This window comes from Peromyscus eremicus, chromosome 7 (genome assembly GCF_949786415.1).
Source record: "Peromyscus eremicus chromosome 7, PerEre_H2_v1, whole genome shotgun sequence".
Classification (NCBI taxonomy): Eukaryota; Metazoa; Chordata; class Mammalia; order Rodentia; family Cricetidae; genus Peromyscus; species Peromyscus eremicus.
This window is the reverse complement of record NC_081422.1, coordinates 80416685-80437807: the sequence shown is the minus strand read 5'-3', so window position 1 is coordinate 80437807 and position 21123 is coordinate 80416685. Positions and strand designations below refer to the sequence as shown.

Genomic DNA, 21123 nt, shown 5'->3' with positions numbered 1-21123 from the left:
AGAAGCCATTTTGTTTTCTTTTTCTTTTTAGACACCAAGTCTATTGAATTAGCAATCCTGCCTTAGCTTCCTCAATGCTGGAACTATAGACATGTGCCACCAACACCAAATGCATCGCTAAGAAACCATTCTGAAATATTACTGATATCAACACATCTTTTGCAATATGTAAAAGATCACTATAATCTGAACTAACATTTAATAGTAGATACTCAGGTCAGCTTTACCTGAAATAAGTTAAAGAAGTCTACCAGTCCATCGACAGCATAACAGCAATCATATTTTTGAGGTAGATAGTGAAGGCTCTGTTAAGTTACAATTAAAATCAATACTTGCTAAGAACGTATTACATACAAATCATGAAAAAGGTCAAGTGGGGAGCAAAGCTGACTACAGCAGCCTCGGAGCCTTATCTAACATAGCACAGCAATGGAGGGTTAGAACAACAGCAGCAGAGAGAGGTGGGCACCGAAAGACTACTTAACACAACACTGCTTTCCTGAAACAGCATCGGAGGCCAGGTAGAATTTTGACTGGCAGGACTAGAGAGAAAGCAGAGTAGGAAAGTATGGGGAAGGTTTAGTTTTATCACTGATCTAGTGAGATTACAAATTACAAATCAATTTAAGCCCAAAACTTAATTCCTAGATGTTGTGGATGAACCTCACAGTGGAGGGATTCTTAATATGGAACATTTCAACAGGAAGAAAGATCAAGATCAAAGGTCACTGATGCTCTTCCTATGTGTACACATTTAGGCTGTTACCCACATTTCTTTGTCTCATGTTTTGTTTTCTTTTATAAGACTTTTAAAAAGTTCCTATGTTATGGTCCATTTGGCCACCCCTAAGCTACAGCTTTGGCAAGCTCAGTCTACATTCAATTGTCCCAATAGGGAAAAATGTGAAAATCCAGAAGGCAGAAAAAAGGTCCATGGTTAAAAGTGAGAGTCTCAAAATAGAAACTAGAAGTAGTTTATATCTCAACCAGTGATAATGTACTCAATGAACTATAAAAACTTCAATTATTATTTATTCATATTAAATGAAGTAATAAGTGAGTAAAGTTGTAAAGAAAACTCAGCCAGTTATAACGAGAAACTGATGAGCTCTCTCTCAACTAGCAGCCATTATGAAAACACCAAAGTCCTTCCTATTTTAGAAATAAATTTTCTTTTCTTTTTTTGAGACAGGATTTCATTATGTAGCTCTGACTGTCCTGGAATTCACTATGTAAACCAGGCTTTCCTGGAACTCACAGAGATTCACCTGCCTCCCTCTCCTGAGTGCTGAGATTAAAGGCATGTGCTACTTACTATACCTGGTATAAATTTAATTTTCAAAGCAGAAAATTTCTGCATCTTACTACTTACATATTTGGTTCCACCATTCTGAATGCATGTGTTCTGGTGTTTCAAGTCTCATTTTTCATTCAAGTTTAATATTTTAAAAGGCTGACATCATTTTGTTTAAATTAAGGATATTGATTAAATTAAATCTCAGTAATGAAACTCTTTATTTAGGATTTGTCAAGTCATTTGCTTGTATCTGTAGTGAAATCGGTAGCAAATGGCCCAGGCACTAAATATTTGGTTCTCAAACATTGGCTAACTCCCCTAATGTTCTGGCATGTATGGTGGAGTCACCAAAGCAAGATAAGGTAACATCAGACAGATGTTAGCTGTGTTGAAGGCCTTGGCCTCAAGACTGCTTATTTAGTGTTAGCAATGAGCACTTCCTGCTTTTTAAAGTTTAGAAATTTTTTGAAACGTATAAAATAATCTGCTTCAGTTACTATATTTTTATTAAACAGTTTAGTATTTTTCTTTAAAATACTCACAATTTCTACTTAATTGAGAAGGAATTTGCTTTGTATATACTTATGAAGAATACAGTACCTTTAAAATGACTACACATCACAGATCTATGATTCTCAAAGAATGTCTTTGTTGACAACAGTAGCATTAAAGTTTTACCTGACTCATATGGAATGGAAAACAGAAAAGGATGAGGTCCAGTGTGCTTCTCTGTACAAGTACACTTGAGTCTTGCACTGAAGTACTTACTGCTTCTACCTGAAATAAGAAAGCTTTTAGAATGCTTGGAAATGGTTGCCACAGTAATTTTTCATTTATCTAAGAAAGAGAAAATATATCTGTGCTAATCAGAGAGTGCTACAACATACAAATGTTAATGTCAGTTTCAATGACTTTTTACCTTGTGTCCCATTACACGTCTGCATAGCATGTTTGTGCAAATGCTGCAGAGCAGCTTTATCATGCTTGCCCCAAGTGGGACACAAGTCAAATGTTCACTGACTGATGAAAGAGTAATCATACTGCAGTACTATCAACAAGAGAATATGGAGCAATATAAGCAACAAACAAAAAAGACACAGAAGATGAACTAATCTCAACTGTGTTACAAACTGTGAATAAATTACACTCACAGGCCATAAGTAGTATGACTCAACTTACATTAACAGTCTGGATGGAGTGAAACTAAAACCAGAAAACAGACCAACATTTTCAAGGATCTGAAAACAGGAAAGGGGTGGATACAAAGGGTCTAGCGCTTTTGGGGTGATACAATTTTCTTAGTCTTCTTTAAAGTAGTGGTTAGGAGACTGTATGAATGAGTAATTTTAGTGAATGCAAGTTATACTTGACTAAATCGAATTATGGTAGTTTGAATGTAACTGGCCACCATAATCTCATAGGGAGTGGCACTATTTGGAGGTGTGGCTTTGTTGGAGTGGATATAGCCTTGTTGGAGGAAGTATGTCACTGTGGGGGCAGGCTTTGAGGTTTCCTATGCTTAGGATACTGCCCACTGTCTCAGTTAACTTCCTGTTCCCTGCAAGATGTAGGACTCTCAGCTACTCCTCCAGCACCATGTCTGCCTGCATGTCATCATGCTCTATGCCATGATGATAAAGGACTGAACCTCTGAAACTGTAAGTAAGCCCCTAAATTAAATGTCTTCCTTATAAGAGTTGCTGTGTTGTTGGGCTGTGGTAGCCCAAGCCTTTAATCCCAGCACTCGGGAGGCAGAGGCAGGTGGCTCTCTGTGAATTCAAGACCAGCCTGATTTACTGAGTGAGTTTCAGGAAAGTCAGGACTACACAGAGAAACCCTGTCTTGAAAAACAAACAAAGAAAAAAGGAGTTGCTGTGGTCATAGTGTCTCTTTACAGCAACAGAAACACTAAAGACACTAAACAAAGTTGTACATTGAATATCAGTCATATCATTACATGGAAAATAAGATTAATCAAAAAACATTTAAGAACTTCTGAAAATAAATCCTTCCCCCATTTTAAGACTACAAGATCCTATAAAGATTTTCTTCTGTTACCAATCTTGGAAAGTAAGAATGTCAGCACACAGTCAGTATGCTATTCTCTTTTTCAGTTTGCTTTGGTTTACATCCTTTTTCTCAAACTTTATGCACAATTCAGCTACATCATTTTGTCTAAAATTCATCTTTCTTATAAAGAAAAGTAAGTCTGAAAGTCTACTTTGGGATATTATAATAAATGTAGCTATGGTAACAATGATCTATTAGTAAGTAAGATGGGAATAATAAAAATCATGAATTTGCTTGAATAAAAGGTAACAGGTATAAGTAATATACCCTTACATGAAAAATTAATCTTTTAAAATATCAATAAATATTCAGTATTTTGGCTGTTAGTTTTTTTTGATGAAAAATGTTGAGCTCCATGAAAACAAGAATGTTGCCTATGGCATGATCCTCAGAACAGTCTGTAATGCCTGGCTCTAGAGAAACACTTGTGACATGACAACCTACCATGAGCTCGATGTCACTGCCAATTATATACAGTTGATCTTCCATTGAAAGCTTCCTGTTCAGATGGGCCAGAACATATGTGATTCCCGGTAAGCGCACAGCGGGACTGGTGAGCAGACTGCCCCATAGGGCACTGTAGAATGCCGACTGCTCTACTGCAGCAGCAACCTTTTCTAGTAGTGTGTTTGTTCTGGGGTACACAACAGAAGGGTGTAAGAATGAAACATTCAGTGTCAGATAAAAGAAATCATTATTCTCTTCCAAAACAAATGACAGCATCCACAGCACAGTCATGTGCTCCCCTCTGGAAACAAGTGAGCTAGTCTGGAAGAACACACTTCATAAGTCAGAGGAGGGGGTTGCAAGTCATGATTCCACTGCGTATTAGCTGGATAAATCTAATCATTTCAATTCAGTCTCCATCTGTAAGATGTAGAGAACAGCACTGCAGCACCTGTCTACTTCAACAGGTTGTTAAGTTACTATAAGCAATAAAGCCACATATATAAAATTAGTTAATCAATCTTGGCATACCTATGCTGACTTCCTACAAAACCTAAAAAGACATTTCCTAATGCCTCTTTCTTTTTGCAAATACAATATGGTGTTCACAATAATATAAGTGAATTAGACCTATGACAAAAATTAAACTAAGGACATTAGTAACTGACTTGCTTTAAACAAAATAATTCAATATATAGAAGTCTATTACATTATAGTAGAGTCAGATGACTCTGGTTGGTGATTTAATAGTAACATTAATCTCTGGCTTCAATGTATCTATGCATTAAAATAACACACATTTATAAACCCTTTTATAGTACTCATGGGGACTACTTAGCAAAACATAAATCATAGGACACTATAATCAGAAAGAAGATTAATTTCTTTTTTAAATTTTAATTTAGTAGAGTTAAATGGCACCGATTCTGTACTTCTCTTAAGAGAATAATTTAAAACTTACTTCTAAACTAAATGAACTACTTTCATTTTATACTTCTAAAATTATAAGCAAATAACATGGGCCATAGAACTAGATAAGAAATATATAATCTATAGAAAAGAAAAGCAGACTTCCATCCTGGAACCCACATGAAGGTAGGAGAGAGCCAACTGCACAACTGTCCCCTAACCTCCATATGCACCAGGCACACAGACATATGATAATAATAATGACAGTAAAGAAAATTCTTAAAAGCAAATGAAGCTATTAAGTTTTGATCACATTTTCTTTTCTTTTCAATGTAGCCTATAAGTATAATCCAGTATTTTCAGGATTAGATTCTTACGGTATTGTTGAAATACACTAGAGCAGTCAGTGTACTTGATTAAATTGTTTAAGTTTCGACCATGATATCTACTCACAACCTAAACTTAGGATTTCCTATTTTTCCCACCTAAACTCAGTTTCTTTCTTTCTCACTTTTTCTGGTAACGACACAAGGGCATCATGCACTGTCTGTAGCTATTAGCTCTTAAAAACAATAGGTCGCTGGACGGTGGTGGCGTAGCACACACACCTTTAATCCCAGCACTTGGAGGCAGACGTAGGTGGATCTCTGAGTTTGAGGCCAGCCTGGTCTACAGAGTGAGTTCCAGGACAACTAAGGCTACACAGAGAAGAAACCCTGTCTCAAAAAACCAAAAACCAAACCAACCAAACAAAAACAAAACAAAGAAAACAAACTCAAAAACAATAAGCTCCAGAACAAAACAGATCCTTTCTTTAAGGTAAGTATGGAGTATCACGGCAACAGCCAGTGAAAAGCAGTGTACTGGTGCCAGGCTATTTTTCTCCTGTTAGTGGTTTAAACAAGGCTGGTACAGGGTCCCACTTCATAATCTTCATTATTTGTTAATCTAGTTGTTATATCATTATTTTAAATTATGAGTCATAATTTTTGAGTGACTTACATATGCAAAGCACTGGACTGGTTTCATTACTACAGTAACACAGAGACAGGTATTATGCTTCATTTACAGATGAGGAAATGGAACACAATAAGAAAATATTAAAAAGTGCTCCTAATCTCAAATGAGATACTTTATAACAATTTTTATTGCTATTGAGATCTTATCTTATATGTATGACTGTTTCACCTGAATGTGTATCTGTGTACCATTATGCCTGCCTAGTGCCTGTGGAAGCTAGAAAATGATGCCAAATCTCCTGAAATGAGTTTCAGATGAATGTGAACCTCCAAATGGGTGCCGGAACTTGAACCTGGGTCCTCTGGAAGAGCAGCAAGTACTCTTAAACCCTGAGCCATCTCTCTAGCTCCAATAATTTTTTTTCTTAATTTTTATTTTTTATGTGTGTATGCTTTGCCTGCATGTATGCACACTATATGAATGCTTGGTACCCAGGGAGTTCAGAAGAGAGCATCGGAGTCTATAGAACAGGAGTTATAGTTTCCTGCTAGGAATCCAACCTAATAAGCCCTCTGCAAGAGTAGCCAGTGTTCTCAACTGCTGAGCCATCTCTCCAGGCCCATGCTATTGAAATCTTAAATGTGTTATGTTGATGCATCAAGAAAAATTAATTTTGTGATGCTAAAACACAGCTAAGGAGGGTTGCTGACTAATCCATGGTTTGTAGTACCAAGGTGGACCAAATATAGTGTTACCTCTCATAATACTCTGATCCTTCTTCTAAGCCAGGAAGAATACCAGTCAGCAATCCCTGGAGGCCAGGTTTCAGAGTTTTTCCCAAAGGCAGGTAATATATCTCATATAAGCTGAGCAGTGCTGGTTTCACAGACATAGCAGCATTGGCAAGTAGAGGAAACAACCCAGAACTGTCAAAAAATGAAAGATGTAAATTAGCACCAACATTAATTCATATGCAATTACATTATATCTTTTATTTTTGATGAAACACGTTACAGCAAATAATTAGAATAGTCTATTAATGAATTCTACATCGATTAAACTAAACAAGTTCTCTCACTTGAGTTTCATACACATAAGCCCTGCAGCTTTCTACCTGTTTCAGTCTTTATCTTCTACATCCCCAAACAAGTATTCTCATTTTTCCAGAACCTTGCCCTTTCTCCTCTGCAACTAGCATTTTAAAATATGGCATCTTTGTTATTGGCTGGCCAAAAGTCTAGGAGTGATGTTTCCCCCACTATAAAAAATGTCTTCTCCAAGCACCAGTACTTGGTGGTACACACCTTTAATCCCCGCACTCAGGAAACAGAGGCAGGTGGATCTCTGTGAGTTCAAGGCTAGCCTGGTCTACAGAGTGAGTTCCAGGACAGACAGTGCCATATAAAGAGATTCTGTCTATAAAAAAAATCTCCTCTAACCATTAACTACTACTGGCCATGTTCTCTTCAGGTTTCCCTTCTAGATAATCCCTGAGTAAATTCTTCCTCTATCATCTGTGTAAATACCTAGCAGAGACTGCTGTATCTTCATCACCTTGTCTTTTTTCTTTCCTTTCCCTCTCTTCCCTCACCTCCCCCCCCCCCCCACCTCACCCCTTATTCTCTTCTCTGAAAAGGTAAGGCCTCCCATTGGGAGTCAGCAAAGCCTGGTACATTCAGTTCAGGCAGGCCCAAGCCCCTCCCCCTGCATCAAGGCCCACCATAAGTAATGGGTTCCAAAAAGGCCAGCTCATTGACCAGGGATGGATCCTGATCCTACTGCCAGGGGGTCCCTTAAGCAGACTAAGCTACACAACTGTCTTGCTTATGCAGAGGGCCTAGTCTAGTCCCATGGAGGCTCCACAGCTGTTGGTCTAAAGTTGGTCTAGCTTGGTTTGGCTGTCTGTGTAGGTTTCCCCGTCATGATCTTGATGCCCCTTGCTCATAGAATCCCTTTTCCCTCTCTTTGGACTCCTGGAGCTTGGGCTGGTGCTTGGCTGTGGATCTCTGCATCTGCTTCCATCAATTACTGAATGAAGGCTCTATGATGACAGTTAGGGTATTCACCAATCTGATTACCAGCTCAGGCACCCTCTCCACTATTGCTAATAGTCTAAGTTGGGGTCATCCTTATGGATTCCTGGGAACTTCCCTAGCACCAGGTTTCTCCTTATCACTATGATGTCTCCCTCTATCATGTTATCTCTTTCCTTGCTCTCCCACTCTGTTCCTGTTCCAGCTTGACCATCCCATTCCCTTATGCTCTCATCCCCCATCCCCTACCCTTTATTGCCCCCCCCTCCCCGTAGTTTACTCATTGAGATCTCATCTATTTCTCCTTCCCAGGGCGATCTACGCGTCCCTTGTTAGCTAGCTTCTCCGGAGTTGTGGGTTGTATCTGGATATCCTTTGCTTTACATCTAGTATCTACTTATGAATGAGTACATAACATACTTGTCTTTCTGAGTCTAGGTTACCTCACTCAGGATGATATTTTCTAGTTCTATCCATTTGCCTGCAAATTTCATGATGTCATTGTTTTTTACTGCTGAGTAGTACTCCATTGTGTATATGTACCACATTTTCTTTATCCATTCTTTGGTTGGTGGGCATCTAGGTTGTTTCCAGGTTCTGGCTATTACAAACAATGGTGCTATGAACATAGTTGAACATGTGTCCTTGTGGTATGATTGAACATTCCTTGGGTATATGCCCAAGAGTGGTATAGCTGGGTCTTGAGGTAGATTGATTCCCAATTTTCTGAGAAACTGCTATATTGATTTCCAAAGTGGCTGTACAAGTTTGTACTCCCACCAACAGTGGAGGAGAGTTCACCTTGCTCCGCATCCTCTCCAACATAAACTGTCATCAGTGTTTTTGATCTTAGCCATTCTGACAGGTGTAAGATGTTATCTCAGAATTGTTTTGATTTGCATTTCCCTGATGACTAAGGATGTTGAGCAATTCCTTAAATGTCTTTTGGGTTTTTGAGATTTTTCTGTTGAGAATTCTCTGTTTAGCTCTGTAGCTCATTTTTTTAATTGGGTTGTTCAGTATTTTGATGTCTAGTTTCTTGAATTCTTTATATATTTTAGAGATCAACCCTCTGTCAGATATGGGGTTGGTGAAGATCTGTAGTGGGTAGCTGTTCCAGCTTTGACCTTGAAACACTGCCCCTAGAGTGACAGCAGGTAACTGCCATACCTGCCTATGACCTGTTCCTGGGGGGTGGCTGAGTGGGAGCCCCTTAAGACTTGAGGTGCACATGTGTTTGGTCCTTCTGGATACCTTGTGGTCCTGGAAGCTGGATGGGACACAAAGCCAGAGTTCTCCGCTGGATGGTACCTCATCTCTCCCAGATCCTGTAACCAACCTTACTATTGGCTGTAAGTTATCCCAGAAATAAAGCTCTTTTGATTACCAGATAAATTACGTGGAATTGCCTCATTAATTACAGTAATAAAGATCTTTTCCCATTCTGTATGCTGTCATTTTGTTTTATTTACTGTGTCCTTTGCCTTACAGAAGCTTCTCAGTTTCAAGAGGTCGCATTTAACTTATTAATTGTTGCTCTCAGTGTCTGTGCTACTGGTGTTATATTTAGGAAGTGGTCTCTTATGACAATGTGCTCAAGGTTACTTCCTACTTTCTCTTCTGTCAGGTTCAGTGTAACTGGATTTATGTTGAGGTCTTTGACCCACTTGGACTTGAGTTTTGTGCAGGGTGATAGATATCGATCTATTTACATTCTTCTACATGTTGACATCCAGTTATGCCAGCACCATTTGTTGAAGATGCTTTCTTTTTTCCATTGACAGTTTTGGATTCTTTGTCAAAAATCAGGTGTTCATAGGTGTGCAGATAAATTGTTAGGGTCTTCAATTCGATTCCATTGGTCCACATGTTGGTTTTTATGGTAATACCAAGCTGTGTTTATTACTATTGCCCTACAGTAGAGCTTGAGGTCAGGGATGGTCATCACCTTGTCTTAACAGGTAGAATTCAAAACTGTCCTGAAGCTACTACTTTCAGTCAAAACCACTCATAGATTTCCTGTTGCCAACATAGTTTTGAACAGTTTTTAAGATTTGGCTACTGCATATGCTGTACAATCCATGTGCACTCACCATCTTCATTCTTGCACTGCCAACTCAGCCATTCTGAAGTGCTCCCTGCTGGTTCCTTTGAGAACCTTCCATGCTTTCTATAGGGTCCCGGTCTTTGTCCATCACAAAGACACAATCCCTACTCTCTTACTTATATACACTGGAGGATCCTTAAACATTCATCTCTCAGTTTATGTCAGTTCCTCAATGAAACTTATCTGCTAATTAGACTAGCATAGTACCCTTATTTGATTTTCATAACTTACTAGAGTATTTATTACTAGATCTGAACTATTTGTGAGTATCAGGTATAAGAGATCAGAACTGCCAGTATTTCTGTATTTAAGTCCCTTGCATCATGCTCTGCACTCAGGTAATGATTTGAAGATAAATAAAGACTCTCAATCACTCAATCACTTCAACTGACCAGTTTTCTGCCTGTAATTTTAAGAACAGTGTGACCTGAAGATACAGTCATACTCTGCCTTTGTGCAACTGCCTTCTATGTGCCTGGGGTTGTACCCTGCCTTTGTTATGGGCTAGCCTCACTGACAACTCTATCTCCTCAATTTCTGTCTTTCTCTGCTGACATCTTTGCTTCTAACCCAAGGTACTCAAATACTCCTCTATGACTCTAAGAAAGATAAACAGATCACAACAACCAAACCTCAAAATCCCAACTTTAACCATCTCTTAGCTTAAAGCCATCATTCTGTATCAATGTTTAAGAGTATAGAGTGAACATACTTGATTATCGTGTTATAACCAAATATATGTGTGTACATATTCCTTCCTATCTATCTATCTATCTATCTATCTATCTATCTATCTATCTATCTATCTATCTACCTACCTACCTACCTACCCACATACATATATGACCTCCATTTTATATTTTACCATCTCCCCCATACTCTCCAACTGTGATCCTTCTACATGTGATATGATATAAATTTTGTGATATATAAACTATGGCTATCATTTATAGTTTCTAGTTCTCACTTTCACAGTCCTTATTACTTACTAAGTAACTACAGCAAAAGAGTACCTTTTTTAAAAAAACAGAAAATAAAATAGAAAAAATTTGGTCTTCTTTCTCTAGTGTAAAGCAATGAAGATGAAGGACAGTCTTGTTTTGTTGTGGTATTTTAAGATTCAGAAATCAGTTTCTCTTTTTTATCCCAAAGCTAGTCATAAAAACTAGACTTTCTTTTTTCAAAGGTAGATCACAGAAACGAAGGTGGTCAGACAGACCGTGCTGGCTTCCCTATTCAGGGTGTCAGCAGATAGCACTGGAGCACACTATTTCTTGTCTAATCATTTCTCCATAGGGTTGTTCATGCTTTAATCTTGCCTGTGTAATTAAGTATCCATACAAACATCGAAGAATAGAGGGTTCACTGGACAGTGACAATGTAGAGGCATGCAGGAAGGTAATTAGAAACTCATCCACATCCTGGGAGACTGTGGACCTTAGCTCCGAATAAGGAAGGGAAACTCCTGTGCTTAGGACCTTCATTTTGCTGTGTATCTCTGTCCTTTAAAATATCTTTCATGATAGTCAATGAATATGTTTCTTTGAAGTCTATGAGTTACTCTAGCAAATTAACTGAACCTAAAGAGGGAGTTTTATAGATGACAACTTACAGATAGTTGGTTATAAGCTCTGGAGGCCTGGACTTGTTCCTGGTGTTAGAATAGGAAGCAGTCCCACTGGGTCCTCAACCTATGAAATCTAGGAAGACAGTGTAAGAACCAAGCTGGACTAGAGGATGCCCAGTTGAAGTCCTCTGAAGAGCTTGTTTGCTTGCCAAAGGAGAAGAATCCTCACATAATTAAGGATCACACAGATGATCTATGTTTTGAATTAGATAATCTTAGTTTGGTTTTTTTTTTTTTAACCTGGTACATGAAATCTTAGAAGCCTTATGACATCATTTGTTTAATGTATTTTAAAAGGATCATTCTAATTCTATGTGAAGAACAGAGTATAAGAAGCTAAGGACAGAGGCTGTGTCAGTATTAGGCCAGTGACAAAGCCCAGAATAAAGATGATGCTCACTTGGACTGGCAACTGCCAGTGAGGTAGACAGATGCATTGAAAACACATCAGAGTAATATGCACACTGTTCTAAGTACTTTCTGCATACTAATTCTCAATTATACTAACAATCCTATGAGACTAGGGATATCATTTCCATTTTTGTACATGAAAGCACAAAGAGGTTAAAAAAAAAAAAGTGGCCCAAGAACATAGAATTAGTGTGACACTCTCACTCTTAACCATTCTGAGACAGAACTTCCAGGGAGACTGCACAGAAGGTAGGAGTATATGGGCAGGGTTAACAAACAGTGCAACTCATATTTTACACTTACGAAAAGGGAATGATGATGATGCTCTATACAGACCTTCAGTACAATGCAGGAAGGGCAAGTGAAGGTAGGGTAGATTTATTTTTAAACAGGTAATTGTTTAAAAGGCTTTTAAAGACACACACACACATGTGATGACTAAGCCTGGAGTTTAAAGCTAGGGCCAGCACTTGAGACATCAATTTTGGGTCACTACATAACAAACCATGGTTATCAGGCATGGGAACACAAAGCAAGTAGGAACACAAAGCAGCAGATGAGCAGCAAGAAAAGTCCAGAGTACTGTGTGATGAGAGACATGTAAATCTACTTCATTAGAGTATATATCTCATCTCATCTCATTACACACCTCAAATACACATGGTAAGATTAAGCCGATAAACATGGGTGTGGATATGCTTGCTCAACAAGAATATACAAAGTGAGAACATAAGAAGGCCTGTTTGAACCAAGGAAGCCCTAAGAAATGGCAGATATTGAATTAGGGCGGAAAAGGAAAGGGTAGTAAACAACAATGAAAAAAATAAAAGAAAATGCCATTTCATAGAAGCCAAAGGAAAAGATGGTCAAAGGATGGTTAATAATGTTAAAGCTACTGAGAAATTAAGGTGTTTTATTTTCCCCAGACTAGCTTCCAACCTTTAAAAAAACCAGAATACCTTATTAGTGTCAACAATTTTGAATGACAACTTTTATGAATGATATCTAAGAATAAAAAACAACTTGAAAAATGTTTTATTTTTTTCTAAATCACTCAATTCAAATATTTAACCTTTATATAAAAAACAATTTTTCAAAATTTCAATTTTATTGTAGAAAGGTTAAATAGTTTAGCCATGTATACATACATATATTTGGAGATAGGGTCTTACTATGTAGACTTGGCTGGTCTGGAACTTGCTATGTAGACCAGACTGGCCTTGAACTCAGAGATCTGCCTGGCTCTGCCTCCCAAGTACTGAGACTAAAAGCATGTACCACTACGCTTGTCTAGAAATATACTTTTATACTGCACATAATTAATAAAATTACTCTTACCTATATAAAAAAAGATCTTTGGCAAGTCGCTTAGGTCCAATGATTTTGAAGATGATTTCATATGTTTCAAGTGCTTTCCGATGAACTCCACCTGGCAATGCTGGATGCAGACATTGAGCTAGGCGTTTGCCTATCGTCAGTTTTTTGGGTACTACCTGGTACTTGGCATTATTTTGCAAAACCTTGAATAAAATAATTTTAGAGCAAATGAGAAAAATGTCTCATTTTATTTCTATATTCTTATAAAAACTATCACAGAAAGTTTTTGAAAGTTTTATTTATCAGTACACATTTGGAGTTAAAATTAGACAAAATTAAAAAGAATTACATTGTTAAAACACACCAATGATAAGTTGCCATTTCTGTTAAGGTATCTTATATGATTTTTAATGAAAAAACATTTTGTACAAAATGTAAAGAATAAAGGCACAGATTTTTTGCAGATCTTCTCTATCTGTCATGAGACAGAAAATCATGGTTGCCTATCCCTGCCTTCCCGCCCCACCCTGGGGGGAGGAGGTATGGAAAGAAAGAAACCGACTGTTAAAGGCAATATAGTAGAAAAGTCAGCACTACAGTTGCCAGTCATTAACTTTATACTGAAATATGTTTTGACTACATAAACAAATCTTTCTCTCTCTGCATGTGTGTCTGTGTGTGTGCATGTGCACATAAAGGTATGCCTATAAAAATCCCTGGGTTGTCCCACCATGTTTTACCTTAGTTGCATCTATAATCTTAGTATCTTACTTTTTTATTTAGATACAGTATTTTCACAAATACTGATTAATGAATAAGAAGCTAATTATGTTCTTGGTCTACATACTCATAATTCAATGAATTGCTTTTAAAAATAGTTTCCAAGCAGTCTTCAAAATGGAACTTGGAGCAGTTTTTCAACAAAGAACCTAACTTCCTGTAAGCGAAGTCACACTATGGAATAATTTCTATGAATGTTATAATGTGCAACACAGAGGCTTGTATGTCCCCATTATAATGTAAACCCTTAGCACAGTGAAAATGAAAGCTTTTTTTCTTGTACTATCTGGATGATGATCTGTAGAATAAAACATCTTGCAATCTATTGTCCTTGCTATGCATATTAAGATTTTTTTCCTAATAACTGCACGTGAAGCTGTTTGATGTTAAAATAGTTATTGTAAAATTCTTTTCCTATTCAGCCTCTTTCAATATTTAGAAACATCCCCAATCACTAAGAACAATAATCATATAAAATTATGTGTGTGAAGTAAGAAAAGTTTGACTGAAATTACAAAACAAAATGGGTCAAAACAGAAAGTTGAGCATTGATCAGCGGCCCTTCTACTGTGGCTTCCCTAAAACCAGACCTATGGAAGAAAGCTCATTCCAAGTCAAGTTCCAAGGCCTAGGGACTATATTTAAAACTGCCTTTGTAAAAAGTACTGACTTGTAACTAGGCTTGGCTAGGCATAAAGTGATTCTTGCTGCTGCACTCATACCATTTGGAAAGGATACTGCAGTTATTACTTTCCATTGACAGCTTTTCATTCTGGTGCCAGAACTCCAGAGTTTTATCTGATGTTCAATTACAGAAACTTACCCTCACAGTAACATACATGCTTCACAGTCTCGTGCTTTTACAGGTACCAATAATGATAATAACTGTATCTTTTAAGTGCTGTTGTTTTTTTGAACAAGAACTGCTAAAGTGTTAGTAAGATGTCTGACTACACAAGCATGAACTCATGAAGTAAAATGCCACTTATATAGCTGAAGTTTGGTTACACTTTATATTCTTTACTTCAAGATTTAGATAAATCTTGTGTAAAGAGGTATAAACAGATTTCTGATTTTTAATCCTTTTACTAAATAGATGAAACAAGCATACCTTGTTGAGTTTTCCAAGTGCTGATATCAAATCTGCCCATTCACTGGAGTATTCAAAATTCTTCAGCGCTTTGTCAATTGCAGCTACATAGTTTCTGTATTTGGAGTCACTCAATAACTCCAGCTCTTCTGTGTTCATCCTCCCACCAGGTCCCACTAGAGACCAGTTCCAAAGTCAGGCAAAATCATTCCCTATAAGAACCAAGGTTACAAAGTAAAGTATAGAAGTGTGTTCACCGAATCTCATTATAAAACAAATGACTATTTTACAGTTTCTTTAACAGAAGCACTCAAAATTCTAGTCAGCTAGTGTACAAGGTGATAAAATAATATTCAAAGTGGAAAACTGGGATCATTTAGGAATATAAAAAGAAAACTTCTGACTATTTCATGTTATTTCTGCCACATTTGTTGATGAAATATTTCTGATATATATCCTCTTTTATTTTGATAGCAAAATCTAGTAAAATTGGTTATACTGGGTACATCAAGGGCATAGGAGACAAAAAAAAGAAAAAAAAGAAAAAGAAAAAACCAAGGGAGAAAAATCTCTATTTTGAAGATACATTGTATTAACTAATAATGGGCATCTAGTATGAGGGACCATCAGCCATTTGCAATCAAACTGACTTTGGGTATAAAGGACAAGAATATATGGTAGTTTAAATGCAGCCACAAATTCCTTGTCATTCCTTTTTAAGAGTAAGTATGTATAGTCCTCTAGTCCCTCAGTTTAGGATCAATTTTAGTGAAAACAATAAGGCAGAAGGGATAAGGGCAGAAGCCAATAGGTCACAAAAGCACTTCAGCTTCTACAGCCTCTTAGGTAACTTAGATATGGGACAAGGAAGCTGCCATATCATGAGGACACCTCACGCAGCTATCTGGAGTTGAATCGAGAATGAAGAACTGAGGCTTTGTGTCACAGCAATGATAGTGAGTCATTTTGAATAGCTCATCAGCTAAGTCTAGATTTGAGTGCGTACCCAAATGACACTTAGGATAACACTCTATAAGAGATTCCCAAAGCAGTAATACACATAGCTAAGACTCTCAAATTCATTCAGACATGAACAACAGAACATTTTCGCCCATTGGTGAATGGGTTTGAGGGTTTTTTTAAATAACAAAATAATTAATTGAATAACAAGAATTTAATTGAGGTGAATATGAGTTCTCTTCCATTTTTTACATCTTTCCCTACCAGCTGGATTCCTGCCTCTAGGAAGTTCTAAGAATAGTCTCCAGGGGCTGCCAAAACAGTTTGATGAAGAATAATCTTTTCAATAATCTTCTTTTAAAGATAACACATACACACTCATAAAACTGATTTTTGAAGCAGGCTCTTTTAGACCTCCAGCCCCCAAATCATGACACAGAGACTTATTAATTATGAAAGCTTTCATTAGCTTAGGCTTGTCATACTAGCTCTTAAAACTTAAATTAACCCATTTATTTTAATCTGCATTCTGTCACATGGCTTGTTACTTCATCTTTCTATACTGTTTATGCTGCTTTCTCTGAGTCTGGCTGGCGACCCTGCCTTTCTTCCTCTCTGAGTCCTCTCTGTCCTCAGAAGTCCCGCCTCACCTCTTCCTGCCTAGCTAATGGCCATTCAGCTCTTTATTAGTCCAGTCACAGTGACACATCTTCATACAGTGCAAAAGAATATTCCACAACAGAATGACTCCTTCCTCAAACTTGTGCAAAAATTAACTTAAAAAGATCACAGATTTAAACGTGATGTGTAGAATTATAGGAAAACATAGGAGTAAATCTGCATGACAAGAGGTAAGTAATCTTCTAGGAAATAATATGAAAAAGCAACCAAAGGAAAAAGTCTCACTCTATCAATATTTAAAATTTTTTGTTGCAAGAGATACCATTCAAGAAAGTGATAAGAGAATGAAGAGAGCAGGAGAATGTTTATTTTCAGTTTATCTGAACATGTACTTGAACTGGTATATAAAAAACTCCCCCTCACTAAAAGAACACAAAGTCTTAAAATGGACAAAATATCTGAACAGACATATCCAAAAGAAAATATGCAGATGTATAACATAAAACTGTAATAATGAGACTCACTGAATTTCATATCCAAAGTGGTGTGCTAGCTAAAAGTAGAAATAAGTGAAATGTAATGCAAGCTGTTTTATTGTCAATCTATGGTTTCTATACCCTCTCAGTACTGATAGAGCCCTGGGCCTTCCTGTAACATTCTAACACTGACATGCATCTCTAGTCCTTTTTAAGTTTTATACTGAGACAGGGCCTTGCTATGTTGTCCAGAATGGCCTCAGACTTGTGACCCTCTTGCTTCATTCTGCCAAGCAGCTGAGATTACAGGCATATTCCATTTAACATTTTTAAAAACTTGACAACAGGCATACACAAACCAATATGCTTTAGACAAAAAAAAAAAAAAGAAGCAAGACATATGAAAACAAAGCCATAACTTTGGATAATAAAATCTCTAAAACTTGAAGGATATTCATGGAATGAACACAACTAAACATTTCAAATTTTGTTTCCAATGTATTAGCTTTCCTAAAGACACATGTACATAACATAATAAATTCTAATAAGTAAATCTAACAATGTCCTAAAATGTCCCTGATAGGGACAATTTCTTTCCTTGGCAAGATTCCCAGCTCAAGTTAGAGTACATTCATTTTGAAGATACACAATCAATATTCAGTGTATGTAGAAGGTTAACTTGAGAAGCAATTTAGTAGCAACTCCTATTCATGAAAATAGGGATCATTTATCAATAAGCAGAGGGACAATGTAATTTTTAAACAATAATACCTCAATAGACATGTTCTTCAGACAAAATTTAATGTGTTGTTAAATAAGCTAATAATTAATAACCAGCTAAATTTGTGAGCTTGTAACTAACACATTTGCCTCACTGTAAGGTTGAGTCAGGTGAAAAAAGCAACCTAGGGTCTGGGGAGATGGCTCAGTTGGTAAAGTGCTTGCCTTGCAAGAATGAGGGCCTGAGATTCCCAGAACCCATGCCAAAAAGCCAGGCAATGGGCTATAGCAATGACTCAGTGAAGAAAGTGCTTGCTCTGTAAGTAACAAAAGAGTTTGGAGCCTCAGGATTTATGTAATAAGTGGTCATGGTGAAGTGTGCCTATGACCCCAGTACTAGGTAAGGGTGGTCACATGCTAGCCAGCTATTCTAGCTGAAACTTCAAGCACTAGGTTCAAAGAGAGCCCTTGTCTCAAAAAAATAAGAGGAGAAGCAATTGAGCAAGACATCTCGCTGTCAACCTGACCTCTACACATCCATACATACCCATATACCACTCACACACCAACACATAATTTTAAAATTTAAAAAGCCTGGTGTGGCATTATGTATTTATAATTCCAGCACTGAGAAAGTGGAGAGAAATGAATTCTTGGGGCTCACTGATCAGCTTGTCTTGACTAGCTGGCAGGTTCTAGGCTACTGAAGGTCTCTATCTCAACAACAACAAAACGAAGCAAAAAATAAATAATACAATTTTTAAAAAGGACAGTGCTGAGAAATAATACCTTACCTGAAACAAAACCAAAACCAAAGCCATTAGTAATCATTTTCAGTCCCAGGCTCTGACTACTTTTTAAAATTTTTCAACTTTGGAATTATTTATTTATTGGGGTGTTTGTGGAGACTATCTTTCCATATTAAAATATATGTAAAAATTTTATAGTTTTGCTTATAAAGTGTCAACAAAATATTGTTTTCATAAGAATTTGCTTTTAGAGTTCTCATACGATTGCTTTTAAAATGAGTGAAAATGTGTATCATGAACCATATGATGCTATGAATTTTTAAATCATATTTAATATATTCTAACATTCCTCAAATTCAACCATAAATATACACAAAGAAGCATGCTTTTGATAAAAATGTGGCATACTAAAACAGAGCCATGACTCTGAATAATAATATATTTATAAACTGATAGAGGAGACGTTCATGGAATAAAGGTTGGAAGAATGAAAGGCTGGAAAGATAGCAGCACAGCAGTTAAGAGAGCACTCTCTGACCTTGCAGAGGACCTGAGTTCAGTTGCCAATACCTGTATCAGGCTGCTCACAGCTGTCTCTAACTCCAGAAGATCTGACACGATCTGACCTACACTGGTACCTACCGGCACATGCACACACATAAGTAAAAAAGAATCTTAAAGAAAATCCAGATGTGTTTTATTTAGTGGAGGTTGGGGGAATACATGTGTGTGTAGATGCTTATATATGTGTGTGCATGTGGAGGCCAGAGAATAAATAACCTTGGGACCCCATTCCGTGTAGGCCAGGATGCTTTCTCACTCACAACAACTCTCCTGCCTTTAGCCTCTTTCATATTGGAATTATAGATATGAATGAGCCACTAGGTCTAGTTTCCTCAGTAAGCTAACCGCAAAATTAATCACATATCAGAACACAAACAGTATGCTACTTTTCAACTTTTTAACATAAAAAGTAATACAAATTCTAGTTCTCAGTAATTTTTCTCCATATTTTATGGTAAGATAGCTTAAGTCAATATTTCTCATGCTATCTGCAGTTAAGGACTAGGTCCCCCCCCCCCCAATTTATCATCTAGGGATACAATCATGTGGTTGGTTGTTGTAACATAGTTAACTTGTCATAAAGATTTTGAAGTGTTTACTTCATCATATTCTATTAAGAGAGTATGTTCCCACAGAGCACAATACCACTGGCTTAAACCATATGCAAATGTAACACTTCCCATATCGTGTTAAGAAAACCTATGGCATGCCTCTTCCTAAGGAAGGTTGTGGCACACAGAAGCAAAACAAAACGCTACACCAAATATTCAATATAAGAGTCAGGAACGGTAGACAAGCCATTAATCCTAGTAGGTGGATCTTTGAGTTCAAGGCCAGCCCGATCTATATAATGAGTTCTAGGCCAACCAAGGCTACCCAGGGAGCGAGACCCTGTCAAACGAAGAACCAAACAAATTAAACCCCAAAAGTGCTTTATAAAAGGACATTTTATAGAAATACAGAGCATAAAAAGGCAATAAAAATAGAGCCTCAGAACATGAGATTAGTCAAGATATCCTGAGTACAAAATTTAGATAAGGTTCTTACCAGATGAATGACTTGAAACAATCACTTTGTTTTCTCAAGTCTGAATTTCTTCATCTATGAAAGAGAGACGAGACCTAGTTCAAAGCTTGTCAAAACTAAATATGTAATATATTTAAGCTATTAGAATACTTGCGACAGAAAATGCTAAAAGTAATCTAGTTTTTGCTTCCACCATTCCCTATTCAATCAACACAAATACTAGGAAATATACTCGTGATGGGTGAATACATTAAAATTAAGCATTGGTTGTGACTCTGAATTGTTGGCAACAAAGTATAAAGCTCACTATCCTATCATGAATAGTTTTGCGAACACAAACTAATACGTAGCTCTTTTTAAAATGTGCTTGTTTATGACTTTATTAGCTTGAACATATAGTCAAGCTCTATGAGTTTCATATCAATGAATTCAAGCAATGACCCGATGGAAACATTAAGGAAAGCAAATGCATCTGTATTTATTCATTTCCTTCCTTCCTTCCTTCCTTCCTTCCTTTTTTTATGTTCTAGAGAGGGATGGCGGTCCTGGGATCTGAACAGAGTCTCTTTCATGCTAACATGCACTCCACCACCAATCCTTTATGGACTGCTTTTCATTTCAATATTAAATTTTTCAGTGTCAACATCCACTAATTGATATGGTATAAGGACAATTTTAACAGTATTTATATTATATTAATGATTTTAAGTACCTTGAAATGATTAAAAAGTATATAGGAGGATGTGTTTTGGCTATTTGTAAATATAACATACAGGAGAAGCTAAGTCAGTGCAGTTTTAGTATGGGTAGGACTGAGGCTCTGGAAACTGTTCCCTTGGGGAGAATGGACAATGGCTGAACTCAACACATCTGTTTGATGATCTGAGTGATGGGTACATCCATACTTAGAATCAAGACCACTATCAAGATCCTCACCACAACTAAGATACAGAACATTT

The 21123-nt window shown here is 37.1% G+C and overlaps 1 protein-coding gene across 5 annotated transcripts in view; it reads right to left on the bottom strand.

Moving 5' to 3' along the window:
- Positions 1 to 21123, bottom strand: part of Dop1a (DOP1 leucine zipper like protein A) — a 106650-nt gene that overhangs the window by 60934 nt on the left and 24593 nt on the right. For all 5 annotated transcript variants that reach the window (XM_059268313.1, XM_059268315.1, XM_059268316.1 and 2 more), the window contains exons 2-7: positions 20186 to 20239; positions 15070 to 15260; positions 13200 to 13381; positions 6439 to 6609; positions 3812 to 4001; positions 1976 to 2074 (exon numbers count right to left, since the gene is read on the bottom strand). In XM_059268313.1, coding sequence (XP_059124296.1) covers positions 1976 to 2074; positions 3812 to 4001; positions 6439 to 6609; positions 13200 to 13381; positions 15070 to 15207 — 780 coding nt within the window. In that variant the 5' untranslated portion in view covers positions 15208 to 15260; positions 20186 to 20239. The remainder of the gene's footprint in view (positions 1 to 1975; positions 2075 to 3811; positions 4002 to 6438; positions 6610 to 13199; positions 13382 to 15069; positions 15261 to 20185; positions 20240 to 21123) is intronic.